Source organism: Trichechus manatus, unplaced genomic scaffold, assembly GCF_000243295.1.
Source record: "Trichechus manatus latirostris isolate Lorelei unplaced genomic scaffold, TriManLat1.0 scaffold00005, whole genome shotgun sequence".
Classification (NCBI taxonomy): domain Eukaryota; kingdom Metazoa; phylum Chordata; class Mammalia; order Sirenia; family Trichechidae; genus Trichechus; species Trichechus manatus.
This window is the reverse complement of record NW_004443941.1, coordinates 32,752,556-32,764,901: the sequence shown is the minus strand read 5'-3', so window position 1 is coordinate 32,764,901 and position 12,346 is coordinate 32,752,556. Positions and strand designations below refer to the sequence as shown.

Sequence of the window (12,346 nt, the reverse complement as noted above, 5' to 3'; positions counted from 1 at the left end):
AAATCTACAAGATACTGCAAAACCTCAACAACAAAAAGACAAATAACCCAATTAAAAAATGGGCAAAGGATATGAACAGGCACTTCACCAAAGAAGACATTCAGGCGGCTAACAGATGCATGAGGAAATGCTCATGATCATTACCCATTAGAGAAATGCAAATCAAAACTACGATGAGATACCATCTCACCCCAACAAGGCTAGCATTAGTCCAAAAAACACAAAATAATAAATGTTGGAGAGGTTGTAGAGAGACTGGAACACTTATAAACTGCTAGTGGGAATGCAAAATGATACAACCATTTTGGAAAATGATATGATGCTTCCTTAAAAAGCTAGAAATAGAAGTACCATACAATCCAGCAATCCCATTCCTTGGAATATATCCTAGAGAAATAAGAGCCATTACACGAATAGATATATGCACACCCATGTTCATTGCAGCACTGTTTACAACAGCAAAAAATGGAAACAACCTAGGTGCCCATCAATGGACGAATGGATAAACAAATTATGGTATATCCACACAACGGAATACTACCCAACAATAAAGAATAATGATGATTCCATGAAACATCTCATAACACGGATGAATCTGGAAGGCATTATGCTGAGTGAAATTAGTCAGTCGAAAAAGGACAAATATTGTATAAGACCACTCTTATAAGAACTCAAGAAAAGGTTTAAACACAGAAGAAAACATTCTTTGATGGTTACGAGGGTGGGAAGGGAGGGAGAGGGTTATTCACTAACTAGATAGTAAACAAGAATTATCTTAGGTGATGGGAAAGACAACACACACTACTGGGGAAGTCAGCACAACTGGACTAAACCAAAGCTTAGAAGTTTCCTGAATACAATCAAACACTTCGAGGGACAGAGTAGCAGGGCTGGGGGTCTGGGGACCATGGTTTCAGGGGACATCTAGGTCAACTGGCATGACAAAGCTTATTAAGAAAATGTTCTGCATCCCACTTTGGTGAGTGGCATCTGGGGTCTTAAAAGCTAGAGAGTGGCCATCTAAGATGCATCAATTGGTCCCAAACCACCTGAAGCAAAAGAGAATGAAGAACACCAAAGACACAAGGAAAATAATAGCCCAAGAGCCAAAAGGACCACATAAACCAGAGACTCCATCAGCCTGAGACCAGAAGAACTAGATGGTGCCTTGCTACCACCAATGACCACCCTGACAGGGAACACAACAGAGAGTCCCTTATGGAGCAGGAGAAAAGTGGGCTGCAGAATTCAAATTCGAGTAAAAATACAAGACTTAATAGTCTGACTGAGACATAGCCCCCAGACTCTCTGTTAGCCCAAAACTGAAAAAATTCCTGAGGCCAACTTTTCAGACAAAGATTTGACTAGACTATAAGACATAAAATGATAATCATGAAGAGTGTGCTTCTTAACTCAAGTAGATACATGAGTCTTAATGGGCAGCTCCTGTCTGGAGGTGAGATGAGAAGGGAGAAAGGGTCAAGAGCTAGTTGAATGGACATGGGAAATCTGGGGTGGAAAGGAGCAGTGTGCTGTCACAGTATGGGGAGCGGAATTAGGGTCACATAGCAGTGTGTGTATAAAGTTTTGTATGAGAAAGTAACTTGAACTGCAAACTTTCATTTAAAGCACAGTAAAAAAATTAAAAAAGAATGCTGAGGAGCCATAATTTTCATCTTAGCCAGAGAGTACCTATCAAAACTAAAGCTAGTCCTAAACCCTTTGGAGACTAAACTACCTGGAGAACTTGACATTCATTCTGAGACAATCAGGAGTGATTTGAGTCAGAGTTTGATGACCCCACAAGAGACTGCTTTAGGGATTTACTAACATTTCAAAGCCATTGTTTGGAAATTCCTAATGAGTAATTCACTGGTTTTGTTGTAAGTATGTTAGGACTAAAATAGTATTTTACACTGTGTATATAAAACTTGATTTTATCAGATTTATTTTTTTAAAACAGAATTAAAAAAAACTACTTGATTTAAAAAATACCTTGTTATGAAATGACTATTTTGAATTTTTTCCATTTTTAATTGATTTCATGAATGAGGTTTAGACAAAGTCTCAAGTACCCCCTATAACTCAAGGTTTTGGCAATACTTTAACACAATGTGGATTCTCTTGAGTTTCCATTATTTAATTCTGTTTGGGATTTCTTTCTTTCTTTTACCAGGTTCTCCAAAGTACTTAACTCAAGTTGGACAAACCGGTTCTATAGACTACTTCCCCAATGCATTTCCCAATGATAATAACTGCCCTTACATTTCTTTCAGACCTGGAAATCTGCTTGAAAGCAATAGGTAAATATTTCTTTAAACTATTGTAGATTATGTAAGAAACTCTCCTAAAATTAAAAATACCTAGAAAAACAAAAGGAAACAAGTTGTCTTTGGATGATGGCTAACTTCTTTTGCTTCCCTTTTTCCTTACTGTCCTATTTTTAATAATGAATGTATATTGCTCTAACAATAAAGAAGCTTTACTTTTGAAACAGCAGTTGTAGACACAATAATGTCTATGTATGTGAAATGAAATCTCAGGTAAATGTGCAAGTGACAGGATGCTAAGCAGGGACACAAACACATCTATTGATTGCAGGAACAGTTTGCACCTGATAGCCCAGCCCACCTGGCTCATCATGTGCCAGCTTCTTTGCAGATCACAAATACAACTCCAAACCATAGTGACAGGGGTTTGGTACCAGGTTATCTCTAACCCCTTGTGGGGAGGTCAACACCTTCTGCAAACAGCTCAGCCAAATAATTATGGTTTTCACCTGTGAAATCAGTTTTGTTAATCTAGGCTATTTGGTTGTAGTAATACATGTACTATTCAGTGCGTAAAACAGAATAAAAAATTTCTGTATATACGTATGGGCAATGAAACTTGTGAATTGTTCAGGCTTGATTTTTAATAGTATTGACAGAGCTTATATTAGGGAAATCAGAGGCATTCTGCTCCAAAATATTCTGTAAGAGGTACAGATTCTTATTATGAATCTAGGAAGATTCTATAAAGTGTAGAACCTTGGCAGGAATTTCTGTCCCAGTGATGTTCTCAAAAAGCTAATGTAAATTATTAAAACAAACTTTAAAAAACAATCTTTAATAAGTTTATAATACATATATACACTCACACAAATATATACATTTTTGAAGGCACACTTTTGACAATCTTATTCATTTCTTCATCCATCCATTCACTCATTTGTTCACTTAACAAATGATTTTTTAGTGTCTTCTACGTGAAAGGTACTCTTAGGTGATTGAGTACATCACAAAACAAACGTGAAAATCCCAGAGTTCTTGGATCTTACATTTATATGACTAGAGAGATAAAAAACAAATAAAACATACAGTATGTCAGATGGTGATGAGTGCTATGGAGAAAAATAAATCCAGGAAAGGAGGTAGGGCATGCCAAGTGGGAGATGGGAGTGGGGTTGTTATTTTAAGTACGGTGGTCAGGAAAGACCTCCTAGGTAAGGTGACTTTGTTAAGAGATGTAAAAGAGCTCAGGCGATTTTAATACTGTATTTCCCTTTCACAAATCATTTAGCAGTCAAAGTAAGAGAGCACTGGTCTAGTGTTTTTGTTATTTTTTATTACACAAGGTGAAATAACACTTTGTTTATGCTCTAAGAGTGGTACCTTCTGTACGAGAACATGGCTCCTATACAGAAATAATAAAGACAGAATATGAAGAAATTCTAAAATATTGTAAGCATCATAAAAAATTTCAGCAGCAAAATGGAATGGTATTTAATAGTGGTCTCAAAGCACCATATATACTAAAGGACAGTTTAACAGGCTTTTTGTCATCATGGTGGTCGTCTTGGTCACTTTGATACTTCTCTTGTACAAAGATAAAATAAGGTAGGAAAATGATGTTTTAATGGAGCCTGAGCTCCAGTCTGATAACTTTCTTTTCCCTTGTTCCTTTACAGTTTTCTTGAAGTACAATTAAGAACAGAGAGTACTTAACATCACCAGCTTGCATAATTATAGAGATGGTCTATCTGATGCTGAAAATGTCCCTAGTTTTTTGACAACGGCTAAACAACCATGGGGTCAAGCGGACTTGGGAAAGCAGCAACATTAGATGAACTGCTGAGCACTTGCATTGAGATGTTTGGTATGAACCTTTTCTCCTTTCATCTTTTGTGCATAATTTGTTACTACCACTTCCCTCTATTCAGATGCACGTGTTGCTTGTGGAACAGAGTTCAATCTCTATTTCTTGGTATTTAAGACCTTTTTAATTGACAAAAACCTGTCTCTCCAGTATCATTGCCCTCTGCATTTCTTCCCCTTTAATGCTCACAGCTCATGCCTCAGCCAAATTGTTCACTTAATGTTTCTTAAGTATTCCTGGCACCTTTTTACCTCCATGCTTTTACCATACTCCTTTTATTGAAACTCAGCTTCAGGGTTTATCTCAGATGTCACTTTCTTCATAATATTACTCCTAATCTCCCTGTCAGGAATGCTGGTTGCCTCCACCATGCTTCCACAGCCTTTGCACTCTCTTGTGGCACATGCTACATGCTGTTGTGGGTAGCACAATCTGCTGCATTCACTATTTGCGCACATAATCTTTTATCTCCTGCTAGGGTTTAGATGCTACAATTGTATCCTTTTTATGATGCTGTTTCTGGATCCACCTCAGCACTTAAGATAATTCCTTGCACAAATAGGCATACAGGAATTGTTTGTTCAATTGATTGCTATAAGAATCAGAGTTAAACCAGAGTGGGGTTGCCAAATAAAACATAGGATGATCAGTTAATTTTGAATTTCAGATAAACAATGAATAAATTTCAATTTAAGTCTATAAATAGTGCATGGGACATACTTATATTAAAAAATTATCTGTTGTTTATCTGAAATTAACATTTAACTGGGCATCCTGTATGCTTATTTGCTAAATACGGCAACCTTAAACCAGAAGAATGACAGACTTACCTTAACTTGCAAGAAAATATCAGCAGAAGGTAGAAGGAGGGAAAAGATAATTGGGTCAATGAAAAATCTTTGATGCTATTGTTTTTCTACTCGTATTAGAAAAAGAGAAGAGTAGCACTATTGTTTCCTCATTCTTTGTTTTATTTTTTTGACAGATGACAATGGAGAGCTGAATAATAGTTATTTGCCAAGAATAGTTCTACTGATGCACCGATGGTATTTATCATCCACTGAATTGGCAGAAAAACTTCTTTGCATATATCTTTTCAACTATTGTGCAATTTTTACAATCATAAATAAAATTTTTATTTAGATTGAGTCTCTATCCAAAGCCAGTAGATTAAGATGAATAAACAATCTTCAGTTAGTTATCCAGCTGTTTTGTGCACAGAGATGTCTAGACAAAACATCTGGATGATGGAGCTAAAGTTCATTATTCATCTGGGTGTTTTGGCTCCACTTTAAAATACCACTAATATGTAGAATTAAACAGTGGCTATAGGCTGAATGTTTCTAACTTGTCTTCAATATTTCTGCTGTAAATGACAGTAAAATCTGTGAAAGCTGGAACCTGTCAAAGAAGGAAAACTCACTGATAGAGAGAGATGGAAGTGATAAGACTGCACTTTGTCAAAGGTGGAAAACTTATGAGACCTGGAAAAACAAGGCAGCCTGAGTCTCACAGTTTTCACTGTAAATGAAAGAATATTTAAAGCTGATTCAAGACCAGATTTATTCCATCTAAGATGGCAAAATGGTAGGGACAGAAGATACAGCAAGATATATGGGAGTGCCAGCCAAAATGGTATGTTTTGGATCAGGCACAAATACCACCTAAGTTTTCCTATCTTCCCTTGATGGCAAGAAACAAAGAACATTCTGGTAGGTTTACTGTAATTTGTTGATTGGTAATAATTTTAGATTTCCTCTGACATAAAAACAAAAAACATAGTTAGAAACTAAATTCTATAAGGGCTTCTAAAAGTCCACCCTGATATAGTGCCTGAAAATGAGCTCCTCAGGTTGGTAGATGCTCAAAATACAACTGGGGATGAGCTGCCTCCTCAAAGTAGAGTCAACCTTAATTACATAGATGGAGTCAAGCTTTTGGGACCTTCAAAAGGTGGCACAACTCAAAATGAAAAGAAACAGTTGTAAACATCCATTAATAATTGGAACATGGAATAAATGAAGTATGAATCTAGGAAAATTGAAAGTTGTCAAAAATGAAATGGAATGCATAAAAATTGATATCCTAGGGATTAGTGAGCTGAAATGGGCTGCTATTGGTCATTTTGAATCAGACAATCATATGGTCTACCATACCAGGAATGACAAATTGAAGAGAGACGGCATCACGTTCATTGTCAAAAAGAACATTTCAAGATCTATCCTGAAGTACAACACTGTTAGTGGTAGGATAATATCCATACACCTACAAGGAAGGCCAGTTAATACGACTATGATCCAAATTTATGCACCAACCACTAAGGCCAAAGATGAAGAAATTAAAGATTTTTACCAACTTCTGCAGTCTGAAATTGATCAAACATGCAGTCAAGATGCATTGATAATTATTGGTGTTTGGAATGTGAAAGCTGGAAACAAAGAAGAAGGAGCAGTAGTTGGGAAATATGACCTTGGTGATAGAAAGGACACTAGAGATTGCATGATAGAATATCTTTTTTCAGCAGCATAAACTGATGTCAGATGGATCATGGCTGGAAGCAAAGAATACCAGAAAGATGTTTACGTGTGTTTTATTGATTATGCAAAGGCATTTGACTGTGTGAATCATAACAAATTAGGGACAACATTGCGAAGAATGGGAATCCCAGAACACTTAATTGTGCTCATGCGGAACCTGTACATAGACCAAGAGGCAGTCGTTCTAACAGAAACTGTGTGGTTTAAAGTTAGGAAAGGTGTGCATCAGGTTGTATTCTTTCACCATACTTATTCAATCTGTATGCTGAACAAAAAATCCAAGGACCTGGACTATATGAAGAAGAACGTGACATCAGTTTTGGAGGAAGACTCATTAACAACCTACGATATGCAGATGACAAAACCTTGCTTGCTGAGAGTGAAGAGGACTTGAAGCACTTACTGATAAAGATCAAAGACCACAGCCTTCAGTATGGATTGCACCTCAACATAAAGAAGACAAAAATCTTTACAACTGGACCAATAAACAACATCATGATAAATGGAGAAAATATTGAAGTTGTCAAGGACTTCATTTTACTTGGATCCACAATCAATGCATATGGAAGCAGCAGTCAAGAAATCAAACAACGTATTGCATTGGGCAAATCTGCTGCAAAAGACCTCTTTAAAGTGTTAAAAAGCAAAGATGTCATTTTGAGGACTCAGGTGCACCTGACCCAAGCCATGGTATTTTCAGTCACCTCATATGCATGTGAAAGCTGGACAATGAATAAGGAAGACTGAAGAAGAATTGATGCCTTTGAATTATGGTGTTGACAAAGAATATTGAATATACCATGGACTACCAGAAGAAGTAACAAATCTGTCTTGGAAGAAGTACAGCCAGAATGCTCCTTAGAAGGGAGGATGTCGAGACTTCATCTCATGTACTTTGGACATATTACAAGGAGGGACCAGTCCTTGGAGAAGGTCATAGTCCTTGGTAAAGTAGAGTGTCAGCAAAAAAGAGGAAGACCCTTAATGAGATGGGTTGACACAGTAGCTGCAACAGTGGGCTTAAGCATAACAACAATTGTGAGAATGGCACAGGACTGGGCAGTGTTTCGTTCTGTTGTACATAGGGTCACGATGAGTTGGAACTGACTTGTTGGCACCTAACAACAACAAGTCCACCACTTTTATACATAATGCAGTCTTGAGAGGTATTTGAAATCCAAATGATTGAAAATAGAAAAATAGTCTCACATTTATAAGGAGCTCCCCACTCCCCTGCACAAGGTCTAAGGTATGTTATATAATCTCTAATGTTGGTTCCTTTGGTCTCCACCTTCTCTAAGCTCAGGGCACACTGTAGGTGAGTGAGAAGCCCTACAGGGCACAGGGAGCCTACCAATGGGAGGGTTTGTCAGGGGTTACCAGTGCCTGCTATGGCTCCCTGGGCCAAGTGGGCCTCCACTGCTTGCTTGAAGCTTCCTTCACTTTGAACTTCTCTCAGGCCCCCTACAACCTCACAATAGCAGAGCATGTAAGAGAGGGTAAGGTGACTTTCATCTTAGAGTGAGAAAGAGCCTGGGCTCCGTGGGGCCCACTGTTGGAAGGCAGGGTGTAGGGAAGGATGGACTGGTTTGACTCAGTTAGGTACCCCTCCCCAGAGGCCAAATATTGTCCAAAGAATACCCCCACAAACATTTTCTCATTCTTAGTATGTAGCAAACACAAGCAAAAAGGGATATTTGGACACACAGAATCTAATATGTGAAAGTACAGATTGTATGAAACTTGAAAACTACCTGTGAATCAACATTTCTTTATGTCTTAGTTTCCTAGGACTGCCAAAAAATACCACAAAATGAAGTAAAACAAAACAAACAAAGAAACAAAAAACAAAAATTTATCATCTCACAGTTCTGGAGACGAGAATTCCAAATTCAGGGCATGGGCAGGACCATGCCCAGTCGCTGTCTCTGTTCACTCTAGGGGAAGATCCTTTTTTGTCTCTTCCAACTTCTGGTAGTTCTAAGCATTCCTTGGTGTTCCTTGGCTTATAGATGAATCTTTACACGGTGTCTTCCCCCTGTGTGTGACCCTATTTCAGTGTCTGTCCTCCTCTTTTATAAGACATCAATTATATAGGATGAGGAATTACCCTACTCTGGTATGACCTGGCTAACTTGACTGATAACATCTACAAAGAAAGAGCCTATTTCCTCAAACAAGGTCACATTGACAGGTACAGGGGTTAGGATTTCAATGTATCTTTGGGCACACAATTAAATCCACAACACTTTGGATTCCTTGTTTACTGCCTGGCATAGGGTAGAAGCTCAATAAATATTTGTTTAAAGGAGTATGAATGAATAGATGAGAACAAACTACAACACAATCTGCATATTAATATACCTGAAAATGACATTTTCAGACACTAAAGAAATTAGTATACTTATAAAAGACATTAATCTTAAATACAGAATCTTTTTCCATTTTATAATCTTAGGTTTTTGGCTAAAATGGTGCTTGTGTGTGCCATCAATTTTAATTATCTATAGTTAGCAGTACGTATGTTTTTAATTACAGTTGACATTCATGGTTGGTAAGTTCTCAGGAAGATTAAACTAATTTTATAAGCATCCTCTCTTCCAGAAAAAAAGTACATCCCAAAGCAATAATAACTTAAATTTTGCTAATTCAGCTTTGAAATTATCAGAGTCCATTCCTCTCCCTATTTGAGTGTCCACATAACCCAGTATGGCCCTCTTATTAGGAATTCAATTAAATTGGCAAAGCAGCTGCAGGTGGGTGCAAAGGAAACAAAGGTCAAGAATATTTTCTTTAACCAGAGCACGTATCAAAATGCCAGTGGAGAAAGCTGCAATGAATTTCGATTAAAGATCTGCTACTTCATGAGGTAAATATACTTAAAATTTTAATCGCTTTGTGGTTTCTGTTTCTGGGATTGTTGACAGCTCCCTTCTTCTCAAGCAGCAGACCTAGTTGCAGACCTAGTTTGAAAACGGGAGCGACTCAGATCCCCCTTCTATTGACTTTTTTGAAATAGACCCTCTTCTGTTCTAGGGGGTAAAATTTATCTTTCTTGTGGGCTGGAGGTCAAGCAGGGTAAACTTGATTAGGAAGTTAAATCGGCTCACAGAAAGGGTGAATTCATTTTCTTCTACTCCCTCACCATCCACACTCCTACTTTCTTGCCCTGAATTGGGGGAAGGGCTTCCTCTCATTTGTGGTTCTAGAGAGAGACAGAAAGAGAGGCTCAGGGTGGAAGTGGTGGACTTTATTCCTTGATTCAATGAGGGAAGAGAGGGACTCAATGTGCTAATTTGGGGTATGGTGTTGGATTCTGCGAAACAGTACAATAATTTCCATACAGGTCCAACATGACACCTTCCAGCTTTCAAAAAATATTTGTTGCATTTCAGGTACTGGATTCTGAAGTTTCCTGCAGAGTTTAATTTGGATCTTGGTTTGATTCGTATAACTGAGGAATTCCGGGAAGTAGCTAGTCAATTAGGATATGAAAAACACATCAGCCTCATCGACATATCCAGCATGTAAGAGTGGCACAAGCTTTCTTTCAAACAAGATGAGTTCACTTCTTTTGGGAGGGCGCCCTGGTGGCGCAGTGGTTAAGTATTCAGCTACTAACCAAAAGACTGACAGTTTGAATCCACCAGCCACTGCTTGGAAACCCTATGGGGCAGCTCTACTCTGTCTTATAGGGTCCCTATGAGTCGGAATCGACTCGACGGCAACGGGTTTGGTTTTTTGGTTTACTGATGATCTCACTTGGTCTTCATCCATATCATTTCACAATTTAGGTTTGTTCCTTTGAGGAAAGTCTTGCAGATTTTGGCACAGCCACATTGGACACAACTCATCTCTCCAAGCTTCAGTTTCTTATCTATAAAATGGGGATAATACCTTTCTCATGGGGTTGTTGTGAGCATTCAATAAGTTCACAAGATAGCATGTGAAAGCATTTGGCACACAATAGACGCTAACTACTTAGTTACTGAATCTGAATCTAGTTAATGTCTTCTATGCCATTGCTTCTCAGTGTGATCTGGAGATGAGCCACGTTGGCATCACCTGGGAGCTTATTATAAATGCGGGATGTTGGGCCCCAACCCAGATCTGCTGAGTTGAAATCTGTATTTTAGTAAGATTCCTGAGAAGCTCTGTACCACAGTGCTTCTGAGGTTGGCCTGAGACTGTACAAATGTTGACCATAGTTGTGCCAGGGGCTGGTTAGCTCAGTTATTAGGAACTTGGTGCTAATTAGACTAATGTGTCATATCAACTAGCTAACTTTGCACAGAGAAAAACTATCTTATGACCCCTAAGTCTGATTATGCATCTTGCTAACTAATGTAGGCTCTTGTGTCCCAGGCATGCATAGTCTGTTATATTTTCCTAGAATAGTTCTTCAAGAGTGATCAACAGTGAGTCAGGAATCATCGAAGATGTTTGTTAAAAATACAGATTATTCAGATTCAGTACTAATAAATCAGAATCTCTGGTGGTGGGATGCAGGCCTCTGTCTTTAGAATAAGCTTTCCAGATAATTCATAGGACAGTGAAGTGTGAGAACCACAGCATCTAGTGGTTTCCACATTCCTTAACTCACCATCTAAATGCTGATAAACACTGACATTCGTACGCCTAGCCTGGACCTCTCCTTTAAGATCCAGACCTTGCTGGTCACTAGGAGGACCAAGTCAGTTATTCTGGATGGATCAATGTAAACCCATTCTGTCTGGAAAAACAACTCAGAGTTTATGTTCTATAGGCAATGGGGCAGTGGTTTTCTCTTCAGATATAAAGGGCAGGGCATGCATTTTGCACAGGCACCTGGAAATAAGCCAAGAGTTTCAGAATCAGTTGGTTAATAACTTCCATTGAGTGAAATGGGCTTTCTGTACACTGACCAGACTCACTCTTCTTTTATAGTCCTTCCTATGACTGGATGAGAAGAGTCACACAGAGGAAAAAAGTATCCAAGAAGGGAAAAGCCTGTCTGCTGTTTGACCATCTGGAGCCCATTGAATTGGCTGAGCACCTCACTTTTCTGGAGCATAAATCTTTTAGAAGGATCTCAGTAAGAAACTTGACATTTATTCTTCCAAAGATAACAACCACCATGCCAACTTTCCCAACAGCTGCATTTTTATACTCTGAAGTGTTGGCAGACTCTGTCACTGTGCTCCACTGGAAAAGTACCCTTAATTCATAGGAACAATTCCTTCTAACCAAGGATAAATATTATCCTGTCTTTATTTTATGACTCAAGAGCTAAATTTCTGTCGCTATTTTCAATGTCTCCTTTCATATGATTAAAGCATGACTTTCAAAATACTTAGTGGAGATTTAACCATTCAAGTTTTATTTCACTCCTTCATCCAAGTAAATGTGTTTTGCTATGCCTTTTCATTCTGGGGAAGAATTATTTAGGCTAGGGTTTGGATAAATGTCTAATTATGGGTGTAGTTTGAAAATAGAAATCGTGGACTTTGAAGAGAATCTCAACATCGGGTTGTTTTTTTCCCAAAGATTGAGATCCTGAATCAAATTTTTCATTCCTGCTCATTGTGAGAGCTTCCTTCCTCTGCAATATTTCTTTTCTTCCTACGGACTCTTACCTCTTCCTACTCACCTACTATCTACTTGCTGAGATGGCATTTCCGCAATGGTACACA

General features: G+C 38.3%; 1 protein-coding gene across 1 annotated transcript in view; it reads left to right on the top strand.

The window, feature by feature from the left end:
* Positions 1-12,346, top strand: part of RASGRP3 (RAS guanyl releasing protein 3) — a 108,096-nt gene that overhangs the window by 39,505 nt on the left and 56,245 nt on the right. The window contains exons 2-7 of the mRNA XM_004369608.2: positions 2,177-2,303; positions 3,950-4,137; positions 5,123-5,225; positions 9,481-9,543; positions 10,070-10,201; positions 11,601-11,748. Of these exons, the coding sequence (XP_004369665.1) occupies positions 4,068-4,137; positions 5,123-5,225; positions 9,481-9,543; positions 10,070-10,201; positions 11,601-11,748 (516 nt within the window). The 5' untranslated portion in view covers positions 2,177-2,303; positions 3,950-4,067. The remainder of the gene's footprint in view (positions 1-2,176; positions 2,304-3,949; positions 4,138-5,122; positions 5,226-9,480; positions 9,544-10,069; positions 10,202-11,600; positions 11,749-12,346) is intronic.